The sequence below is a fragment of the Neurospora hispaniola genome (genome assembly GCF_033458365.1).
Source record: "Neurospora hispaniola strain FGSC 10403 chromosome Unknown B0T23scaffold_1, whole genome shotgun sequence".
Taxonomy (NCBI): domain Eukaryota; kingdom Fungi; phylum Ascomycota; class Sordariomycetes; order Sordariales; family Sordariaceae; genus Neurospora; species Neurospora hispaniola.
Window position 1 is genome coordinate 4,029,830 of NW_026944406.1, and position 24,349 is coordinate 4,054,178.

At 39.9% G+C, this 24,349-nt stretch overlaps 5 protein-coding genes across 5 annotated transcripts; 4 read left to right on the forward strand and 1 right to left on the reverse strand.

Moving 5' to 3' along the window:
• Positions 1 to 11,880: 11,880 nt before the first annotated feature.
• Positions 11,881 to 13,142, forward strand: B0T23DRAFT_330114 (AIG2-like family-domain-containing protein). Its single transcript, XM_062835704.1, has 3 exons — positions 11,881 to 12,168; positions 12,260 to 12,703; positions 12,881 to 13,142. Exons 1-3 carry the CDS (start codon positions 12,105 to 12,107, stop codon positions 12,922 to 12,924), a joined length of 552 nt encoding a protein of 183 aa, XP_062697375.1. The 5' UTR covers positions 11,881 to 12,104; the 3' UTR covers positions 12,925 to 13,142.
• Positions 13,143 to 13,170: 28 nt separating this feature from the next.
• B0T23DRAFT_425182 (uncharacterized protein) lies at positions 13,171 to 16,385 on the reverse strand (the record flags this gene model as incomplete). The annotated part of the gene is made up of 2 exons (XM_062839899.1): positions 13,171 to 14,891; positions 14,945 to 16,385. The coding sequence occupies 2 exons, from the start codon at positions 16,383 to 16,385 to the stop codon at positions 13,171 to 13,173; spliced, it is 3,162 nt and encodes a 1,053-aa protein (XP_062697376.1).
• A 2,011-nt stretch (positions 16,386 to 18,396) lies between these two features.
• On the forward strand, positions 18,397 to 19,222 carry B0T23DRAFT_392328 (uncharacterized protein; the record flags this gene model as incomplete). The annotated part of the gene is made up of 4 exons (XM_062837996.1): positions 18,397 to 18,507; positions 18,595 to 18,768; positions 18,908 to 18,958; positions 19,034 to 19,222. 4 exons carry the CDS (start codon positions 18,397 to 18,399, stop codon positions 19,220 to 19,222), a joined length of 525 nt encoding a protein of 174 aa, XP_062697377.1.
• A 7-nt stretch (positions 19,223 to 19,229) lies between these two features.
• On the forward strand, positions 19,230 to 19,525 carry B0T23DRAFT_286343 (uncharacterized protein; the record flags this gene model as incomplete). The annotated part of the gene is made up of 2 exons (XM_062834251.1): positions 19,230 to 19,314; positions 19,407 to 19,525. Coding segments are annotated over 2 exons (204 nt in total), but the record flags the coding sequence as incomplete, so codon positions are not given.
• Positions 19,526 to 22,354: 2,829 nt separating this feature from the next.
• B0T23DRAFT_401279 (uncharacterized protein) lies at positions 22,355 to 23,838 on the forward strand (the record flags this gene model as incomplete). The annotated part of the gene is made up of 7 exons (XM_062838564.1): positions 22,355 to 22,421; positions 22,478 to 22,531; positions 22,742 to 22,856; positions 23,227 to 23,278; positions 23,375 to 23,399; positions 23,748 to 23,753; positions 23,786 to 23,838. 7 exons carry the CDS (start codon positions 22,355 to 22,357, stop codon positions 23,836 to 23,838), a joined length of 372 nt encoding a protein of 123 aa, XP_062697379.1.
• Positions 23,839 to 24,349: the final 511 nt, after the last annotated feature.

Genomic DNA, 24,349 nt, shown 5'->3' on the forward strand with positions numbered 1-24,349 from the left:
GGTAGTAATTATATGTTAAAGTTAACGTAGAAGAAGCCCCGCTTAAAGGAAGGGTACGATAATATTTTGAAAAGGAGGAGGTTTAGGAAGAAAGTTTAAAAAGAATGGAAGGAGGCCGAAAAGGCTCTATAAATAGAATTATAATAAAGTAGAAGCCGGTAATTTAATCCGGTATATATTAGTTTATAGGGGGGCTAAGTAAGAAGATCTCTTTATTATATCCTTTTAAGATTATTATATATTAATATGGGTATTTGTAAGAGAATTTATATATTTCGAATATTAATCCCAACGACCTCCCCTTTATAATTATAATAATTAATGGTATTACCCTATCCTTCTATAATATCTAATTCTATTTTAAATATATTTAATTAATATATGAAGACTATATTTTTTAATCCTATTAATTAAATTATTAGGAATTTATTAATAGTTTGTTTATATTTATTATTTTAGAATATTATTATCCCTTAGTCTAGGCAATTATTTTTACTATTCCGCCCGAATATAATACTAAAAGTACTAAGTATAGTATACTATAATTACACTTCTAATCGAATATCTTTAATCTATTTATGGCGAATTATATATACTATACTGAATTAGCGTTGGTATTATACTTTTTAATAAAGTTTTAGGAATATTGGACTAATTATATTACTAGGTATATTCCCTAGTATTTTACTAATTAGTTAATAGCGTTTTATATACTATGTTCGGATCCGAAGTAGCCTTACTATATAGGTATATTCGAAATTAATAATAGTAATCTCTCTTAGGATTATAAGTAGGGGATTTTCGATGATATATTAGGATGGTAAAATTTAAAATATGATTAAACCCCGACCTACCCTTTGTATTGCCGTACGTATAGGTTTTTCCTATTGTATAATAATCTAATTTGTATAGAGCCTACTGCTATACTTCGTATTAACTTCGTTGGGAGTTAATTACGGTATTTAAAATTGTAGTATAGAACGGATAAGAAAATTAGTAATAGAATTAAATATTATTTTATATTAACGCCCCCCTTAATTCTATTTAAATTAGTATAATCGTAAGTAGTACTATTACCCTCCGGTATATATTATCCTTAATATATTTTTTAAATACTTTTGGAAGATATTATTAATTTAAAGAAATTTTAGTATAATAATTAAAGTATAGTAATATTATTAACCGCAGTTTCTATAATATATATATCCGGCTTTCGATATAAATAGCTACTAACTTTACTAATATATTAGATTGAATTGATTTATTCGAATAGAATTATAAAGAAATTGTTTAAAGTATAGAGGCTAAGGTGGAGATGGTAATTTAGAGTAGAATAGTAAGTATAGAAGAGAGTACTAAAAATATTATTAGGATTCTTTAAGCGTTGATAAAAGAGATTTATATTAATATTCGAAATAAATATAATAAATTAGCGAACATTCTATAATAGATATAGGACGAAGTAAAGAAGAATTAAATAAATATTATTAAATTAGTATTTACTTTATAAATTGTATATACGGGGATAAGGGAGATACTAGTAGATATGAAAGAAATGAAGAGGTAGTATAAAGAAATTAATAATAAAAGTGGTACTTTCGATGAGGAAAGGAATACCTCTTAATATTAAAGATTAGTATAAATTATATTACTACCTTATTGATTATTTATTTAATTCCGATAGGGGGAAAATTAATTCCTTTATTATTAAAAGATGCTGCAAAATGCGGCGTTATATAATTCCCTTAAAAAAAAAGTTATTTTTCTATAATAAGTTTTTAAGGTTATCGGCTTTTAGTATTAGGGATAATATAGATACTTTGAAGAATTATTCTAGAAATACTTCTTAGGACCGCGGTCTAATTAAAAAATTAGTATAATAGTAGGTTTAATACAATTAGTATTGGGGTTATATACCTAGTACTACCCTCTTATTATATCTGCAATAATAGGTTTTAATAGCCGGATAGTATTCTTTTAATTAATTTTTAGAGATGTTTTACCCCCTAAAAAGAGAAAGAATAACCTACTAATAGGTGTGGTTTATAAATATTTAAATTTTATAGGGGGGGTAAAGTTTAATATAATTAGTATTAATATTAGGCGAAGGATACTATAATAGTAGATTTAATACAACCGGTATTAGGGTTATATACTTAGTACTACCCTCTTATTATATCCGTAATAGTAGGTTTTAATAGCCGGATAGTATTCTTCTAATTAATTTTTAAAGATATCCTACCCCCCAAAGAGAGAAAGAATAATCTACTAATAGGCGTGGTCTATAAATATTTAAATTCTATAAAAGGGAGTAAAGTTTAATATAACCGGTATTAATATTAGGCGAAGGACGTTGTAATAGTAGGTTTAATACAACCGGTATTAGGGCTATATATCTGGTACTACCCTTTTATTATATCCGTAATAGTAGGTTTCAATAGCCGGATAATATTCTTTTAATTAGTTTTTAGAGATGTCCTACCCCCTAAAGAGAGAAAGAACAACTTATTAATAGGCGTGGTTTGTAAATGTTTAAATCCTATAGAAGGGGGTAAGGCTTAATATAATTAGTATTAATATTAGGCGAAGGACGCCGTAATAGTAGGTTTAATATAATTAGTATTAGTAAATATATTATTAATTAATTAAATTTAATTATTGAGTTTAATAAGGTTGAAAAGAGAATAGTTAATATTTAAATCCTATAGGAGGGAAGCTATAGGAAGCCTATTTAAATATTTCCTTAATTCCTTTAAATTTTAAATAAAAATGGAAAATTATATTGTAAAGATAGAAGTATTTCCTTCGATTTTTAATTTATAAGAATAGCGGTTAAACGAAGCTATTTTGGGCGTTTTATTATTCAATCCGATCTTCCTACGTTTAAATAACTTATTATAACCTACTATTTAAATTTAGTTATAATAGGTTATTCCTCCTATAAATTCCTTAAAACCTTAGATGGAGATAGTAAATTATATTGAGAAAACGCTTACAATTCTTATTAATTTTATTACTAGAGTTGGGAAGCTTGGATAACGATTATAAGTTTAGCGGGGCCGGGGCGTTAACCTACTAATACTAAAGGCCCTAGTGTTATAGTATTTATTCTAGTCCGCTTTAATTCTTTTATTCCCCTTATAGGTTTTATAATTTTTAGTAGAGGCTTTTCTATTCTAAGTAATTTTCTATATTTTAAACCTCCTTCTATCTAATTTAAAATTTATTTTAACCTACTTTTATTCTTTATGTTAATTAGTGTAATTATTGATAATTTTACTAATATTAGCCTAGTCTAACCCCCCTTAGAAGGAAGCCCTAATATTATAATATTTATTCTAATCCGCCTCTACTCTTTATGTTAATTAGTGTAATTATTAATAATTTTACTAATATTAATTTAGTTTAACCTTCTTTAGAAGGAAGCCTTAGTATTATAGTATTTGTTATAATATCCGTCCTAATCCGCCTCTATTTTAAAATTTAAATTCGAATTCAAATTCTTCGAGTTCGAGTTTAAATTCATCCTCCAATAGACCGCATTATAGGCGTGGCGGTCCGGCTATAAGTACTGCAGGAAGTTCTATTACTAATGCTATTAATCTTGGTAATTCGGAATCTACGTCCGATTCTAATATAGAAACCAATTTACTATTTATTATTAGAAGGAGGGCTGTTAGTATAATAATTGAATTTTTATTGGATTTAGAATTTAATTTAAAGGATAATAGCCTTTTTATTAGTTAGTATAATTATTAATAATAATACTAATTAGGATATTAATATTAAGGGTAATTTAATTTAATTCCTTACCTTTTAGAAGGTAACCCTAGTATTATAATATCTATTATAATATCCGTCCTAGTCCGTTTCTATTCTAAAGTTTAAATTTAAATTTAAATTCTTCGAATTCGAATTTAAATTCATCTTCTAGTAGACTGTATTATAAGTATAACGGTCCGGTTATAAGTACTGTAGGAAGTTCTATTACTAATACTATTAATTTTAGTAATTCGGAATCTACGCCCAACTCCAATATAGAAATTAATTTACTATTTACTACTGGAAGGAGGGCCGTTAATATAATAATTAAATTCTTATTGGATTTAGAATTTAACTTAGAGGATAATAGCCTCTTTATTAATTAATATAATTATTAATAATAATATTAATTAGGATATTAATATTAGGGGTAATTTAATTTAATTCTTTATTCTTTAAAAGGAATTAGTATTATAATATTTATTCTAACCCGTCTCCGTTCCTTTACGCCTATATATTCTATAACTTCCAATTTCCTAAATAGAGGTTTAAGGCTGAGAAGAGAATAGCGGGGAGAAATATAAAGATACTATAATATATAACCTAATATTTAAATCCTATAGGGGGGAAATTATAGGAAGTTTATTTAAATACTTTTTTAATTCTTTTAGATTTTAAATAAAGATAGAAAATTATATTGTAAAGATAGAAGTATTTCCCTCGATTTTTAATTTACGAGAATAGTGGTTAAACGAAGTTATTCTAGGCGTTTTACTATTTAGTCTAATCTCTTTATATTTAAATAATTTATTACGATTTATTATTTAAATTTAATTATAATAGGTTATCCCCCCTATAAATTCCTTGAAACTTTAGACGGAGATAGTAAATTATATTGAAAAAATGTTTATAACTCCTATCGATTTTATTACTGGAATTGGGAAGTTCGGACGACGATTATAAACTTAATGGGATTGGGGCGCCGATTTATTAATATTAAAAGTTCTAACGTTATAATATTTATCCTAGCCCGCTTTAATTTTTTTATTCCTTCTATAGGTTTTATAATTTCTAATAGAGGCTTCTCTATTCTAGGTAATTTTCTACGCTTTAAACTTCCTTTTATTTAATTTAGAATTTATTTTAATCCGCCTCTACTCTCTGTGTTAATTAATGTAATTATTAATAATCTTACTAATACTAGCCTAGTCTAACCCCTTTTAAAAGGAAGCCCTAATATTATAATATCCGTTCTAACCCGCTTCTATTCTTTATGTTAATTAGTATAATTATTAATAATTTTACTAATACTAGCCTAATTTAACCCCCTTTAAAAGGAAGCCCTAGTATTATAGTATTTGTTCTAACCCGCTTCTATTCTCTTTGTTAGTTAGTGTAATTATTAATAACCTTATTAATATTAATTTAATTTAACCCTCTTTAGAAGGAAGCCCTAGTATTATAGTATCCGTTCTAGTCTGCCTTTATTTTCTACGTTAGCTAGTGTAATTATTAATAATTTTATTAATATTAGTTTAGTTTAACCCTCTTTAGAAGGAAGCCCTAGTATTATAGTATCCGTTCTAACCCGCCTCTACTCTCTTCGTTAATTAGCGTAATTATTAATAACCTTACTAATATTAGTCCAATTTAACCCCCCTTAAAAGGAAGTCCTAGTATTATAATATCCGTTCTAGCCCGCTTTTACTCTCTTTGTTAGTTAGTGTAATTAATACTAGCTTCTATTAGTCCAACCTTCTTTAAAAGGAAATTTTAATGTTATAATATTTATTCTAATCCGCTTCTATTTTTGTACCCCCCCCCCCCTAATAGGTTTTATATTTCTAATAGAGGTTTCTATCCTAAGTAATTTCCTACGCTTCGAAATTCCTTCTATTTAATTTAAAGTCTAATTTAAATGATGATAGCCTTTTTGTTAATTAATATAACTATTAATAATAATATTAACCTTACTAATACTAACCCAATCTAATTCCTACCCTTTAAAAGGAGCTAGTATTATAGTATCCGTTCTAACTTATCTCCGTTCCTTTATATTTATATATTCTATAATTTTTAGTCTCCTAGATAAAAGTTTTTTTGTCCTAACTAATTTTCTACGCTTCGAAACTCTATCTTTAAGATTTATTTCTAGGAGTAAATCGATATTTAGAGGACCCTAAGGCTTTGTTTAATTGCTTAATATCTAATTAATGTCGTTAATAGCGAGATATTTACTTCCTAATAATGTGCCTACTCTAGAGTTTATTAGTATTGTAGCTTTATTGAGAAGGGGGTTTATATTTTTATTTATATTAGGGTTTATATAAATCCGATAGGGGGATAGTTAGCTAACTCCTTATTAAATTTATATATATTGAATTAGTATAGATAGAACTCCGATGTAGAATATAGGTATACTATTTATATAAATCCGATAGGGGAAGAGCTAGTTAATTCCCCCTATTAAATTTAAATATATTGAATTAATATATTCTACTAACTATAAGTGTATTAGTACTTTTATATTAGACCCTATATAAATTTTATTATATTGTGTAGTTTTGGAATCGGTTTTATAGAAATATAAAAATTACGCGGGACTAATAAGTAAATAAAGCGCTTTAAATTAATTCGGCTTTAATTTATATAAGTATTTAATATTTTATTAAAAATATATTATACTATTTCGTTATTAAATTTAACTTTATTGTTAAAGTATATTTATTCGCCCTTATTACTACCAATAGCTATCTCTTTTATATCCCTCTCTATTTGCCGAATATTCCTTTTAGGGTCCTAGATTATAATTTATTTATTTACTTGTAATAGTTGGACCTCCTTTATATTAAATGTATTGAGTTTTAATTTTAATAATATAGTAAAATTAAACTGTAGGATATTAGGAGTATTAAATTCCGAGTAATTGGGTAATTAAAAAGTCGTATATCCCCGACGTACCTACTTATTCTAATAAATTATATAAGTATAATTAATAACGTCTTTATTAGTAAATAGTTTTGTATGTTTACCTATTTGATATGTTCGTATATTGTTTTCGATAACTTTATAAATAGTTACGGTATAAGGGTTAATAGTAGAAAGGCGGACGAATAGAATTTTTGTATTGTAAATTGAATTTTTATTCTATTTAATATTGAGGGTAAAGGAAATATTAATATATTTGAAAATTATATTAATTGTTTTTTATTAATTACTGGCTATAGAATACTGTATTATATTAGAATATAGGATAATATTAGCGAATGGTTCGTCTATAATTTCGGGGCGAAGTAATTATATTAAATAGAGTATTTTAGGCCTATAATTATTTAATTTACTATTGTAAAATAGGATAGGAAGAAGATTTATTATTTATTAGAGGATATTATAATCTCCTAAGGAAATAGCTTTATTAAGTATAAGAAAAATACGAATAATTTAAAGGTAACGATAGATACTACGATAGCTTGTATTTATTATACCCGAAAATATTTTATATTTAAATTAGGTAAATAAAGAAAAGACTTTATTATAAATAGAAAGAAATTCCTAATTAATAAATTTTTCTCTAATATTCAATATAACTCGGCGTATAGATATTTTAGTAAGGTTGGATTCTAAAATAAGGCTATAATCGACGAATTTAATAATAAAAAAGGCTAGAATTTTAAAGGCGAATATATCTTCTAATAAAGACTAACTATTATAGAATATAGTATTGTACTATTTTACCCTCTTGCTTCTTCTAAAGCCCTATATATTTTATACTACGAGAGGCTAGAAAACCCAAAATATTATATTAACGTAATTTATAAGGATATAAAAGAACGTAGGTATAATAAGGATCTACTATTTGCGATTATATACGTAGCCTACTTCGAATTAATTAAGAATAATATAGCGAATAAAGAATATTATTTTTTAATTGCCGTAAACGAGGATAAATTAGTCCCCGAAGTTATTTATATTAAATTTAAGGATATTAAGGAAGAACTTATTATAAAATTAATAAATACCGGAAATTTTACCTTTATCCTTTATAATAGTAAGGGTTTATAGGATATAATTTTCGGTAGTTTTCGGTTATTTAATAACCGGGAAGTAAAGAATAGACTATTATAATTTCTACCCGACTATAAAAACTAATCGATTTTTAATAAAATAGTAGGCCGTACTATCGAAGGATAGCGGCATTACACTCAAATATATAAAAAGCCATTCTAATTAGAATTTAATATAGGGGCGTTACTAGGATAGTTTAAACGGCCCGTTAATATCGGAATTACTAATAAGGAGATAAGTAGTAAGGTTTTATATTATGTTTTTCCGGTTAATTCTAAGACTTTGTATATAATTAATAAAATTGAAATTATTATAAATAATAACTATACTTAGGTTACGGCTAACCAATTTAAAATTTGCCTATAATTGTATAAATATATAAAATAGTAATAAGAATATAAACGTTTAAATCCTATAGGGGGACTCTTAGAATCCCCCTATAGGATTTAAGTATTAAATTACATATTATAAAAATATTAATAAAATAGTTAATAGTTTATAAAATAATTTTATGTAAAAAAATTACACTAAACCGAACTAAAATATTATATACACACAACTATACAAAGCTACTCTTAAAGTAAATACTAAATAACTTTAGAATAAATATACTATTTTGAAGTATGTATAAATTCATAATGATAAACGCTATTATAATTACGTAATTACGGATTTTTCTTTTTTTCCAAATACTATCCTTCGATTCGTACGAATCTTAATAGGTATACTATTATATATATAATGTAATAAGTAATTCTATTAATTTTAATATAATTTCGGACATAATATTATAAATAGAACAGAAGCGAGAATAAATCTACAAAATATTAAATATATCCTTAATAATAATAGGGTAGGCTATATTACTAATTCTAACGAACTTGTTGGTAGGAAAGGTATAGAATACCGGTTTACCTAAGAGAAATCTGAATTCTGTATAGAGGGTTTTATTAAAATATATTTGAAGTATATATTTAATTAGGGGTTGGGTTGGATATTCGTCCGATTTAGGTTAGGTTTCCTCCCTTTCTAATTGGTATTTAATTTTATCCTTTTTAAAGTATATATAAACGTTAGCATCCGTAAGGACTTTACGCACTTTAAAGTATTAAAGTGTATTAATAAACGTTTTTAAATATTTACTATATTATTAGGAAATATTTGTCCCCCAGTAAATATATAAATAAATAAAGTAATATAATAAACTTATTCGATAGTTAATTCTAATGTATTAATAAATACTATTAAATAAATACTAAATATTTTCAATTTCCGTATTAATATTAATATCTACTATAAATATATTTATAGTAAATATATTTTTAAAATAGATTTCGTCTGTAAGTTAGTTAAAGAATTTTAATAAATATTAAGAAGGAGCTTTATTAAACAATTTATTATATAGTTCCTCCGGATAATAGGAATTTTATAATTAGAATAAAGGTAGAGGAAATAAAAGAGTAAATGTTAGTTGGGCTACTAAATATAGTTGGTAGGATATAAATATATTATTAAAATTAGGAAGGGTAGGAGAAGATAGTATTAATAAATATATTAGTACTAAGTATAATTTAGCGTACGTATTATTCGTTTTGGGATTATGATATTTAGGGAAATTTAGGGAAATTTGGAGGTTTGCGTATAATAAACTATTTCATCTATATTAGGCTCAGACCGGAGTATAGCCGCATCGTTTTGGACCCACAGGGCTAAATGGTGTGATGTCCGGATTGGTAGGTGGGTGAGGGTGGTGGGCCGGATGTCACAACCATTTGGCCCTGTGGGTCCGAAGAGACGCATAGGCCATCGGAGGTGGCTGAGCGACTGAGACTAGATGTTGTGTGGATGGAATGTAGTTACCAAATCTCCGATACACCCAAGAAGGATGAAGGCTATCAAATCGAATCAGTACTAGTCTTTCTTTCCTATTTCCGGGAGCGAACCAACCGGCTTCGTGACAGCCGAGATGCGAGATATGTGTAACGTGCCGCAAAGCCATTCCAGGTTTTACTAGAGGCTGAAAGCCTTCCGCCTCCCTCACCAGTCATCCATCGCAGCCAGTGAGACTTGCAAGCTTCTGCCACATTTTATCTTTCAGTGGTATATGCGTCGTCCATTATTCCACCGCGAGAGCCAATCGCGCCGCTCCAAAGATATGCGTAATCAGCTAAAAGGGGTCGCACAATGGCATTGACATGGGAAGTCAGGTCGCCAACTCCTTCTACAATCTTTTCTCGGCATGGGAAAATGACCAAAGCTACAATGCGCCCAATGAAGAGTGATATTCAATGTGACCATTTTTGTGTAGGAATATTCGTTGTCAATGGAAGCTGTCAAGTTCCGTATTGCTGGCGAGACCCTTGGCTACCACCTTTGTATCCCCAGAATTGCAGTACAACATTGGATGGTCGGGAACGGTACGTACCTCGCCGTGTGGCTGCTGTAGCATCGCTGTCCCTGTCAGATACAGGGCATCGTACGCCGATGCTCCGGATCAGGGCGCCCCTGAGCTGTTGACTGGTCCATGGATGCCTCAAGGATGAAACAACAACAGGGACTGGTTTCATCGATGGCGCCGTACACTAAACACCACAGCACGGTCACTCGAACGGGAGTGCCTCGACCAAGTGGAATTCAACATCCCACGAGCGAAAGCCATTCCATTATGTCCCGGTTGGAATTGACCATGAGCGGTCTCTAGTGCACATGTAAATGCAAACTCTTAGCATCTCACATATATTCAACGCGCTCGCCATCTCATCCACACTCTCACCAATTACTTGCTACATGACGACCAACCCGGACGCTTTGGTAGTCTCTAATTACAGATTCTGCTCCTCATTCCCCAGGTAGGTTTTTTTTTTTTTTTTTTTTTTTTTTTTTTTTTTTTTTTTTTTTTTTTTTTTTTTTTTTTTTTTTTTTTTTTTGTTTTGCTTCTTCCGGTGGGTGCTCCCCGATCCACGCGTGGCCGCGGTACTGCCACTTGACAGAATTTAGAGTTCTAAAGGTCATTAAACACGAAATCCGAGCTCTTGCTACTTGCAAACCACCGCGCTAACAAGTTTGGTGCCGGCAGAGGTACCTGCGCAGCTGCGGGTCTGAATAGGGTGACTAAGTGTGTGACAGTAGGATTATCGCGTTTCTTTGTGAGGGATTTTGAGACGTCACGATTAATAGTAGGTAGCTTGGGGTATTACTGTAGTGTGGGGTGGTGGGAGCAGTGGTACCTCACGCACTGAAAGAAAGGAACGTATGTAAGAGCCTGCGAGTGGCTGAGCGAATAAGTCTACGCTTCAACACGGCGCGTAATAATCGGGGCCGACTCGGCGGGAGTTGTGAGAGATCATTGCATATCCATACCTATCCTTCTAGTCAGATATTGGTTGTGCTCGTTCGAAGCGCTTTGCCATGGTGCTGATGTTTTCTAGGGGTTTTATGTGAGGCTGTGTTTGAAGAGATTTACAACGCCGGATTTCGCGCCATATCCCCAACTGAGACACTCCCGTATGATTTGAGATATGCGAATTGCTGACAATGAGGTTGGCTTGGATTATAATGGTAATTTTGAAGAGTTGTATTGCGGCGGAAGTAGGAAACTGCCTGTACGACGCTCCGCCCGGGCCCGTGGCACGTTGTCGGGTTGGCACCATCAGGGGATGAGACTGCGGGGTGAGGTACCTGGCGAGCCTGGTCCGTGCACAGGTTACCATCTGTCCGGGCTCCGAACCGGAACCAACTTCCATTACCCCTCCAGGCCTGCTCTTCTCCTTTGAATCTGTTATCGACCTCGGCTGTCAAAACCATTCCTCCTCTACGAACCCACTGAGGCCTTGAACGAGGTTTTCGGATTGTCAAACAGTTCATCTCATCCTGGCCTCTAACTTTTGGAAGCATATTGCAAAGTTGATGCACGACGGACATAGTTTGCTATAACATTAAGAAGTGGCGACGTGAATCAGCGAACTTCTGGCTCCAGTCATTCCAAGATAGACGTAGGAAACATCTGATCAACCGGTGCAAGTGGGTTTCTTCGTAAAATTAAACCATCACCATCTGTAAGAATCACACGTGGTGAGTAGTCTCTTGTTGAACTTTTTGTGTTGAGTGAGGGGCAAATGTCGGTTATATCAGCAATTACCTCACCGTTATCGTCAGTGTCTGACTTCTTTTATCACTGCACTTCATTTATCTCGCTCTTTATCCAGTCCATGTAAATCGTTTCGTTGAAAACACAAAACAGCTGATATTCACCACCAAAAGACATCAGCTCCTCCAAAATGGCGAACCAAGAACAGGCATCTGCTCAAAGCGATGACCCGGTGCATTGCGCCTTCTTCTACGGTGAGTCACCATCGGATAGCACCATTCTCTTTGACGTCCAAATCCCGAATGTGACCTTAGCCATATTGCCATAATTTAACCAGTATACCAGGAACACTCATGGTCCCCGAAGTCTTCAACACAGTCTGCTACAACAACAAAACCGTGCCCGACATCATCGCCCGCCAGCACAAGTTCACACCCGCCATCCTTCACGGCTACATCCGCCGCCGCGTCAAGTTCGCTGACTACCCCGGTATCACCGAAGACGCCGAGCATACCGTGTTTGGTATGTTCGCGGAGGGTTTGACCAAGGCAAACCTGGACAAGCTGGATTACTTTGAGGGAGCCGAGTATGAGCGCCGGACGGTGAAAGTGAAGCTGCTAGAAAAGGTGGGCGACGTGCATGGTGAGGGCAACGTCGAAGGAGAGGAGAAGGAGGCGCAGGTTTACGTGTTCCTGCTCGAGCAACATCTGGAGCAGAAGGAGTGGGATTTTGAGGAGTTTAAGAGGGATAAGCTGAAGTTGTGGACGAGGGGCGATCATATCTTTGCAGGTGAGTGAGTATGGTGCAGCTGAGGTTTAAAAAGAAGGGGGGGGGGGGGGGGGGGGGGGGGGGGGGGGGCATTGGAGGGATGCGATGGGTGAGGCGGTATGCTTGTGGACGTGTGAGCCCAGAACTCATTGGGGGCCAAGTTCACGTACGTTGCTGACCTTCTATCATCACTTACAGACTGCGATCCTGATAAACCCGCTACGGTAGCTGCTGCCGTGTGAGTTCTTTCGACGATTTCAAGAGGCTAGAGATATATGGGGAGGGAACATCCCGATCCATTACCCATCAGTTAGAGATACTATTGAAACGCAATCTCGAGAACGTATTATTGCAGATTGGTTTGAAGACCTGACGCTGTTTTGGGTATCAAAAACGATGTCTAACAATTCAAAGAAAACCAGGAAATGAACCCCCCCCCCCCCACAAACAAAAAGAAAAAGAAGAAAAGGAAAGAAATAAAAAAAGAATCAGTCGTGTGGCTCTTCCGCCTTCTTCCTAAACCATAACCTCGCAGATGCTCGGCGCTTTAGCATGGTTCCGTTAATTGGTGTTACAAAGGGATCCATCTCGATGCCAACATGAGCGTTACCATCGACGCCTACGTACTTCCCAAACGAGTACGTCCCATAAAAGTCCTCATTATGCCAGATCTCCTGGTCGGTATTGATACCATCTCCGTATTCTCTGATTGCTCGACTAGCTGCCCCGTACGCAAGCACAGATCCCAGTGTCGACGGCAAGCGGGGCAAATACGCATCGCTCTGCGCGAGGTAGGCCCACATCAATACAGCTGCGTTGGCGCAGAGAATGATAACGCTCAAGAGATATGCTGTGTCGTCTAAGAAGATGCGCGTCTCAGTAATGATGGCGATGCCAGGCATGTCCGTTGGCTTGGCTGGCTCTTCGAACAAGTCGAGGTTTTTCCCGAGCACGATCGCGAACAATCTCCGATACAAGTCCTCCACAGTGGGAATCACGGCTTCAGGCTTGGGGATATCCAAGCGGGGATCAACCAGATCAGTGCTGTTGAGGGACATCTTCATGAGATAGTTCCACCAGTCTGAGACCAGAGTCGTGTTGTGCCATGCATAGATCGCAAAGGGCCTTCCACTGTTGTTGACGAGCTTGTTTGCCTGCCTAACCAGTCTCTGGGACATGTTTCGAGACATTAAGGATGTGATATCGTCAAAGTCTCCTCTCTGCGTGTAGGCAAGAATATGCCCCGCCTTATCGAAATCGACGTCAAATGTGGCTGTACGGAGTACTGCCTGACATGACAGGAAGGTTGATCGGAATGTATTCGCTGGGTCTTTGGTGTCCATGCGGATCCAGCCAGCCACAAAGCGGTCCTCACAAATGTGGTCTTCAGAGGCTGCGCTGCCACTCTGATCCGTTGGGATTGTGAGTGGCGTGATGACTTCTCGAGCGCCCAGTCCCGTGGTGTTGGATCCCACATTAAGGTCTGTGGGTTCGCACGTTTGCCAGGTGCCATCATCGCGGCGAAAGTTGAACGTAGTGCCTTCGATAGTAAAACCATTGATCAGGTGGGTGACGTTTGCAAAGGACCTGGAGGTTGAAGAAGGCGATGTTGCCATAGCTTCACATTTAGGCTCAACTCCAAAGCCTCGTAGTGTAGCCCGATACGAATCTGGTGACCTCGGTGACTCGGAGGTTATGTTGACTGGGAGGAACGTGTACTTGGTCGAGACCCAGGGCGGTAGTGTGGTGTTGTGAGAAATATTTGTGGATGCAGCGTAATAGTGGTCGTGGTAAACGTAGCGGATCATGTAGGTGGTGTCTAGTAATGTGTCACGGCTGAGAGTAGTCGTTCGAGCTTCCGCAAAGGTCGTGGGATACTGAAGCTGCACCGGCAACTCATTAAATGTACCACCAAGTGCAACAGTGAGGACATTAACAAGAAGGGCCATCAAGCAAAGAGTGCTGAGTAAGAAGTCTCGGGATCGTACGGCCCGCCACAAGACCAGCTGAGGTGGCAGTGACGTGTACTTGGTCTCCAGAGTGTGCTGCGGGTTGCATTTTCCTTTGCGCAGGATATTGAACGGTTGCAGCATGCAGAATAATCTTGTCAAAAGAACAAGAAACGGGTCCAAGAGTGTTGTGAGGGCCGTCGGAATGTAGTTCTCTAGTAGTTGTAGAACTTCAAAATTCTCGCTTGGTCGTGGTAGTCCTGGAATGTCTGTTAGCTCGTCGCTGTATAATGCGGGCGAACGTGTCTATCACCTTGTAACTTCAGCTCCATCTTTTTAAAGTAAATCAGGACCCCAGCTCCGGCAAGAAGTACAGCAATAAGCAAACATCCCGTAAGAGGGTGTGACTCTTTGGGCCGAACAGGATCATACTGAACATTCTGCCTTCGGTCAGCCATGTTGACACCGTCGTCGGCCTTGGATTCAATCTCGAGAACATTGCCCGTTGTTCCCTGTTCGAGGAAAAATTGTTCTCCAGCAAGATTTCTCTGAAGTGTCCCGTTGTCGGAGCAATCCTCCATTGCCAGCCGATTGAGGACAGCTCGGCTGGCTCTCACGGATCTGAAGGCAAATCCGATCGTTGCAGGATCGGATACGAGGTTGCTCTTTGCCTTCATACAAGTGTACAATACGCCCCCCATGAGAAAGACGAGCAGGGCCAACAGACACTCGAGAACAGCCGAGATTGTTCTACTAACTACAACCCCATATAGGATGTAGCTGCTCGTACCGTCTGCCTGTTTATTCTCTCGGGCTTCGGAAGCAAGATGTGAGATTGCGGCAGAGAATACTGTTTTGTGAGCTAGGGTAAAAGCACGCTCCATAACCGGAGCATGCTGGAAGTTAGATGCAAGCTCGCCTGAAAGGCCTAGGGCAAGATTGACCATTGGCATCGTTGGTCCGGCGACATTTTCCTTGCTAAGACTACCCCAGGGCTCAAATGTGGTAGCCGCTGGAAAGTCGCGTGTGGCGGTAGGAGTATCAGGAGGCATTCCCACACCCGTAAGGTATGAGAATGCCGTGGAATTGAATTCATCCTGTGTGAGATGTTCCTTTACTCCAATCGGAACTAATGACTCATTTAGAGGACGGCCCGACTCTGCAGAAACTGTGACAGACACAAGCTGTTTGTAATACGAGGTTTCGCAAAATAAAGCCGTCATGTTCGTTTCGTAGCTGCCGAGTTTTTCATCCATGTGCCTCGAGGCAAAGATGGTGAGGAATTGGTTGGTTGAGTTTTTGCTGCAAAGCGGACTCTCAAGGTAATAGTCGAGGATTGGACTTCCGTGATAGCCGATGTAGAGGATGATGGAAGTATCATTGTTATAGGGATGGGCCTGGAAAAAACTGACGTTGACAGCGCAGCCATGACCATTGTCGAATGAGTAGGTGCTTGCCGGCGGTAGTTTAGTTGTCAATGGCTGCCAGCAATTCATTTCCGTGGTAAGCATTTCAGTGGCGGCGGTCAAATTTTCGCCCGGTCGGTAGTGCATACTCGTAGCCTGACTAGAAAACGGCATGACAGCATAGTCAGAGGTCGTGAACGCCGGGGGGGCTTGCTCGAGCCATGCCATACCATAGGCTGTATGCATAACCGTTGTGTCTAACATCATCGCCTGGTCATTAGGCGATGGAAGAGTTAAGTGTGAGGATACCGTAATGTTATCAGTAAATGTCACTGGCTTCATGCCCATAATCGAGCTTTGAAGGGGTGTGATTGCCCAGAAAAGTATTACAGAAGCAGTCCCAGAGAAGAAGACAGGCCAGTGTCTGCTCGATGTTGTTAGCTTCCATTTGTGAAAATTAGATCACGATACAGAAGTGACCTACCCCCTTTTCCACGCCGAGAATGGTATGAAGGCAAGAAACGTATTTGGATAGTCCAAAAGAAGTGAAGAATCCGCTGTGGCACCTTCCGGACGAGATAGCTCTAGCCATGGCTGAATCCGTCGTATGTCCAGATCTATCCAAGACCATAACAAGCTGTAAAGAACAGAAATGACTGTAGGTGCATAAAGGTAACCAAAGGTCACAACCCCAGAATGGCAATCAGAGCACTCCGAGAGTGCCAATCCACCTTTCTTCTGGCTCTTTTGGGCCAAGTATTCGATCGCACCGGCCAGTGTGAGTGTAAGGATGATGACTGATGTCAAGACGGGTGCTTGCATTGTGATAGGTTTCCATCCTCCTAAAAAGTAAGTAAAAGTCCACAAGTTCGTATATAAGCCTGGATTTTCTTACCACCTGACAGCTCTGAGGCCTGCTTCATCATGGTAAATCCATCCACTGCCATATTGCCGTGCTTCGTTCGAATCGCTGGCCAACACCCGCTAACGGGCTCGTGAAATACACAAGATGATAGAGAAACAAGAACCAAGTCAATTCCAAGTCGCATGACACCCGATGCCTTACCGCAGAGCTAACTACAACGTATAAGTAAGCCTTGTTGTCTCCATCCCCAAGCCATGTCTATGGCGTTTCGCTCCGGTTGACAATGTTGATAGCCGCCTATAAGACATGTTCATCTTCTTTCGGCGCTTAGTTAAGCGCAAAAGCACCCTCAAAATTAGCCTTGAGTCGCGATGTGGCCGACCACGATGGGGTGCTACGTTGACGGACCACTAGGAAAGCTTCGCTAAATGGTCGCTTGCCATTAGGGCCATCAGGGACCTCAGGGCTGTCCAATGAGAACATCAAAAGCGCCTGTCATGAGTTGATGCACTGTGCTGACTGCAAGTAGCTTGCCAGCCTGGTTATGTGATGCGCATAGTCGTGTTTAGGGTGCCAGTCGGCACTTATTGTGTTGGTGATTTTGCGATTTTGCTGGTGTGGTGAAGTCAAGCTTTTGGAGTTGGGAGTTCGAGCATTGACGGGAGAAGAGAGTTTGGTTACAGTTCCGTGGCGGCAACTGCATGCCAGCTGGCAGGACAGTTACGATAGGTAGTAGTTGTGTTCGTAGGTTGTGCGGGAAGGAGCAAATCATGCAGCAATGGAAGGAAGTGTTCCCGTCGTATTTGCTGGCTGCAGCACTGCCACAGGATGAACGTGACGGCTTTGGAGTTGCAGTGGTTCCGTCTCTTCACGGCAGTCGGCGACCCAACGAGTTTACCGATACCAACATCCTTAAAACCGGTGTCTAATCCGAACTTTTAAGTACCTACAACATAACCTCAATCTTGCTCAGAATCTCTTCCTTCGTTGACAGCCTCACCATCCGTCCCGATGGAGGGTTTGAACCGTCACCTTTGGCCTAGACGACCTTTTTTTCCTGGCAAAAGAGGAGCATCTCTACCTTCCGCTACGTCCTGAGGACCATAGTCAGCACCAGGTAGCACATGTGCTCTGATCCATCCCCTCAATTATGTCTTATCAAACAAAGCTAAACTCGTGCCATATATCGAGTCACCATCGACGGTCAGCTTCGGGGTATCGCGCAAGTTAAGAATACGTTCGAGTTAGCCAACTTTCTTACCTATTCTTGTGTACATGGGAGACTGTGCTAACATAACATCTCTTTGCAGCTAATCAGCGCCCAATAAACACTGATCCGTCTTTGCGATGTGCCAACGGGACAGGCGTCGCTGCTCCCGTGTTGCCAGAAGGACTCACAATATAAGTGGCTGTTGTCCAGCGAAAAAAACTCTTCATTCCACCAACTGATGGGTCCCTTGACGACAAACTTTTGCTTCGGGTGCACCCCTTCACATGGCGAACCGCTACCATACGGACGATCTGCGGCTTGCGTGGTTCAGTCGGATGAAATTCCGCGCTCTAAGCAATGCCGCAGCGCGGAACAGCAGCCTCCATTCCTGGTTGGTCTGTCTCTCTTGGAAAACCCGGGGTCAGCGAAGTCCATCCAGGTGCACCAAACAACGCTATAGCTGCATACAACTTCACCACCAGAGAAGCACAGTAAACCAGATTACTACATACACATACCATACTCAGAAGGTTTACGCGAACGGAAAAATTATGAGGGTGTCGAAAGCCATCTCCCTCTTCTCTCCAGTTTCCACCTCTAAACCAGCATCTCCCGCTGCAGGCGACGATCTGATCAAACTACGTACCGTTGGTGCAGTAAGTACCGTCCGGTAGCTAGTGTTGCTGGAGCTCGATTCATCACTGAACGGAGACGACTGTGCGGGCCCATAGTCAGAGAGCATCCAGCTTCTCTTTCGAGTCTTAAAGTTAGATCTAAGGCCTAACCTCATCTCAGGGCATCGCTATGCACATCGTCCTAGGAGATGCTATACTGAGCTACCATATCGTGAGTTTGGAACGTCGAGGAGGCGAATATGGCAGTTAGCGAAATCAACAGCGGTCAAAGGTTAGTTGTTAATAGCCTCCTGAACACCCTGTCGGCGAAGCTAACGTGACATTCGGAGTGCACTCGGCGCTTCGGTGTACCGGGTCGCGCGCCAAGGACCGCTTTCGCTACTTTCAACCCGTTCAGACGGAGTTGCACACAAGGCATTCCCACTCGCAGGAACAAAATCGATACGCTCACATCGCACAACTCAAACTCCGTTGATTTTTTAAACATTCAGGTGCTCCATCGCCCAAACCAGATCTCCAGGGTGAACATATGTGGAGGTTTCTGTCATGCTATTTGGTCCCATCGAAGTAGACAACCTCGGTCCCAAAGGACCCTCAATAAACTCAGGATCTAGGATGCTAAAGTCTTCCGCTCAGTCACGATTCTACATGGGGTTTAGCGGTTAAACTTCCTGCCAACCCATCCCCCACAGTGCGCCACGCTACGGGTCGTGGTGGGAGAGCAGTACCGAAGAGGCTAGGGAAGATTGAAGCGATTGGTGTTTATTTTCAGCTCTTTTCGAGTTCCGCGAAACCGATCTCACAACAACTTGGTCGAAGTGGCCGCGTGCAAAGGCCACAATCCTCAGTCTGGTGAACCTGGCGTTTGTTGTCCCCTACGCTTGATACCACTGTAATTGTCTCCATCCTCGATAAAGTTATTCTGAGGATGATAGAAGATGTTCAAAGCGCCAACTGGTGACACCATCAGTTATCGAGGTACATACAGACATGTATGTGTCCGTTTCAGCTGAAAGCCATGACATGCAGGCCGGATCTTTATTCTCACCAGGCCAGTTGCGGCAAAAGGCTCACACACCTCTGATGCTACCTGTTAGGACCATGTTGCATGAGAGTCTCGCAATGAGCACGATTTCCACTCCAACCATGTCTCGCGTGGTCTCTCTAAGCACACGCCGAACGAGGTCTCAGCATTGCCGAAGGCCCTACAAAGAAGAGCGAGAGTACCTCTAAGCTCAACCTCGAAAAGCACTGCGTATATACCGCTGGCCAACGGCCCGCAAATCATTGCATATCTAATGATATAGCTTCTGCAAGTTTACTTCCACGTCCGGCGTAGGAGTATGCTTGCCCACATGGTTATTTCCTCCTTTCGTACGTATCCAAACTCGGCTGAGTGCAATGGCTAGACGACAAGAAGGACATACCCAGCTTTCCCAAGTCTGTCAGTATGGGCAAGTTAGGATCGAACGGACTTGAGACCCGGCAAGTATAGCAGGGACGCCGTGAGCTGGGACCATTGTCACGGAGAGGCATGCCGGGCAGCAAATGTGAACCTCCCATTCAACAATCCAATGGAAATCATGCCGAGACTTTGAGAAAAGGAACCTGGGTCCTGGGCCGCCAAAGGTTACTTTCTCGTCAGTTAATGCTCTTATGCATACAATACGAATCTCGCGGCCTCTCAAACAGGCTAACTGCCGTCAAATGCAGATATTGCTAGTCGGAAACCAGGATCTTGAGCCGCAAGACCTGACAGCCTTCCAAATTTTTGTTCGGGCGGCTGCGTCTACATTGATTTAGTACCAAGGGAGCAATAGAGTTGTCATTTCCGTGCCACTGCGTGCCGCTCGCAACCACTCGACAGCATTGGTCTCGATTGGGCCAGGGCGGTTACACACATGTCCCAGAAGATTGTCCTCACAATCAGTGCGACGGTGAGATAGAGACACTCAATTCGACATCCTAAAAATAGCTCAGCGCACGATATTTCAGTCAACGGTGTCTTGTACGTACAACAACTCGTTGTCGGGACAGCCTCTTCTCTGGTTATTCACTCGTTTAGCATCTCAACTCGACTAACAGGGCACGCAGCAGATGTAATGTCATGGGTATCGTGTGAGGAACTGGACAAATCCGGCAATGCTCAAGTGTCGGACAGCATTTCCTCCAACAGTTACCATAGTACGGCTCACACAGTACAGCCTTCAACATGAAGTTAGCGCATGGAACAACCGGCCGGCTTTCCGGGCCCCACGCCCCGCCCTGGACCCCGAATAATGGCATAGCGCAGCACATCGATGGTGTCTCATTCGCTGTCCCAGAAGAGAAGACAGAAAGAACCTAATGTCTGTTGCCAGTCTCGTGCGCAGTCTTGAGAAAAAATAGATTCCTATGGTCAGTACTCTGTTTTCATGTGTTTCTCAGTATTTCTTGTATCTACATAGTATACTGACTTTGCAAGAGGCTCTTTCAGGGGGTGCAGAGCACTGTCAGGGTCTAGGGTCATCTCATGCTTGGTCCGGAACTCAAGCCTGAAAGGGAAATCATGCGCCATCCCACGTCCATGCTCTCATCGACAGGATATTCGGAAGCTAACAGCATTGGGAATGAATGATGACCGCCAAGTTGTCTGTTCTACAGGAGGGTGTTCACGTCCAGAAAATCTCAGACCGACCTGTACTGTGATGCGCTTTCCACAGGTGTGGTTATCACTAGTGTTGGCGGAGGAAGTTGCCTGCATTTTTTGATTGACAAAAACGACCTTCCAGAATAATTCCGGATCCGAAGATGAGGGGCAAAGGGGGCCATTAGCTCGCTGCCTGATTATGTTTTTGTGCGCGAGCAAGACCCGAAGGGTTGGTTATTGCGTCAAATACCACGCTATGGCGATCTTAGCGGTACTCCCTGCTCATAACAGCAAAGCGATGCCTTTACACAGTCGAGCCTTGTCCGAGGTTGATTAACTTGGTAGCCACTGTGGCTTCAGAATGCACATTTCCAGAGTGGAAAATCAGTCAGTAAGCCACTTCTTCCAAACGTCGAGCTCTAACAGACCCATGCATAGGAAGGGTACGGTGGATGGCACCTTGGGAAGTCTAGAAAGGTTGTCTTGTGACATTTTAAACATCCTCTTCCTTGGCTCAATTTATGACCTTCCGGGTGAGGACGTCACATCACCCCACAAATATTGCAAACGAAGAATGTCCTCGATAGACTACCTATCTGTAAGTGACAGCCACTTGATACTATGACTTCAGAACCACTAGGTGCTACATATTGTGGTGTTGTTTTCAACATCACCAGGCTACCACCGTCAGTCCGTCACAGCGGCATAACGTACAGTGCTTGGCGGCCCCAAATTCAGTGTGTACGCTAATCCCGATCCTGCCTCGTCTTCTGGGGGAGCTCCTCATTCACTTGGCATCCCTTGTCCAACTGATTATCCGGCACCTAGTTGCCGCGTGAGAGTTCAAATTGAGATCCATATGATTTCAACCAGCTGATCCTAGTCAATAGCACCATTCCTGACGATGATGCTGACCACATGCTGACAACAAGCCGCTTTTGACAGACTCGCTTTTCGGCTTTCTACGACCGTACCCTCATGAGTCCATCCAGCAAGCCAGCCCAATCCTTGCTCGACTCCATTACAGTTCATCCTCGGTTTGTTCGTTAGTGTGGTATACACACTTGCAGGGGACTCTTTTACCATTTTCAGGATAACTAGGCGGGGCTGCTGGCCTGAACAGCAACCAGTCGGCTATTGCCCGCTGTAAATGGAGTAAGTTCTGGTGTATGTGCGTGATACACGATCGATTATTGTTCTTGACCCTGACTTTGGGATTGTTTGGATCAATGGGGGCACCAGAATCCCTTGTCTTTTCCCTTGGAGGTCGCAGGTCTCGAGCTAACAAACAAACCAGCATTCATCTGTATGGTATCGGCGCTTGAAATCTGGATTGATATTGATTTGTTCTTATGATAAGTGTAGCATACGCTCCACTTGTCCTAAGTCGGGTGAGGAACTTGGGAGTGTCCTCATTCCGAAAGCAACATTATGAATATGGGGTAGCTGTGGGCATCCGTCTAGGAACGAAAATGAAGGGGTACAAAGCTGACATTGAAAACAGGTACGTAACCTCATGTGCCTCCTGTACCGTGTGAGTGTCAAGCCAACAAAGCCAACATGAGATTATGCGAAACAATCAAGAGGTCAAAACGTACACACAATGACACCTCAGTTCGTTTTCAAATTGCCTACAACTGGACCAACCTTCACATCCCATCCCTAACTCCCTTCCTCGGCATAGGCACCTTCTTTTTTCTTACTTCCAAGAGCCTCGCTACCATATTTTACTCGGCAAACTTTGAAGTCCTTCCCAACCATTGCATCCCGTCCGCAACAAAAAGTAAACGAGGGATGCCACAGTGGCCCCATCAAATGCACATCCGGAAATTACATATCACTCTTCATAGAGAAATATGCAGCAGCAGCAGCTATAACGAAGCATGGGGTACGCAAAATTCTGTACCTAGGTAAGGTAGGGATCGGATCTTGCCTGCTGACTTGCTTTGCTACCTAGCTAACTGCGAGCCGCAAAGGCTACGTACATACCGCTGTCAGCCTATGAGACTTGGCACACAGTGCTGTAGGTACAGTCCAACTCCAAAACTTGAAGGTGTTACCCACCATCGGCATGTCTCGAAGAAAGTTCCGAAGTGGTCATGTCGCACGACATAGGGACTCGACGAGTGGAGAGAATGAGACCGGATGAGACTGCTTGCGTTTTGAAGTTCTGGGATCGTGCTTGTTGCTGTTGCATAGTTGTATGTAAGTGCCTGTATGCGGTGTTAACAGGTAGGTAGGTACCTACTTTCTGCTAAGTCACCTTGAGATTCTACACAGTTAGACTGACATCACATCTAGACATGTTACTACTCGAGATAGGCTGCCTTTTGATAAGCTTCTCTACAGTATCATATACTATTTTCTGTAGCATCAGGTTAACATTTAATTACCAAGTTCACAACAAAGAAAACACTTCTCAATATTTGAGTGTTTGCGTTCGAGTACCCAACCTCTCTTAACCACTATTCCCATGTCTTGTTGATGTTTGCTAACTCTATGCATATCCACCTTCAGTGCTCCCTGTTCATCAGCGGCACAACAATATGGAGACCTCATGCCTTCCATACGAGAAGGCAAAGCAGAAGAGGCATGATACGATAGGTAGGTACTTATTTGCCTCGCGCTTTTTACCCTTGCTGTCGAGGCATGTAGGTGAAGTGATTGTGCTACAGAGGGTAGGTACACATCTCTACTCTGCTTGCACCATTAATGTTCTTTTCCAAGGTATGCTTCCGGGAGGAAGGGAGAGACATGTTGAAAGCAAGGCATGAAGACGAGAATAAGAATGAGGCGTACAGATGGTAAGGTTTACTGATTAGTGACTGAAAATGCCTTCCTCTACAATCTAAACCGACGAAAGTCAAGTCCGAGACGTGACTTCACTCTCAGAAATTGTTTGATAACAGCGAAGGTAACTTTCTATCATAGCTCAGAGCCTTAGAAGGAATAATGTTGCGAAGAATCCCAGAA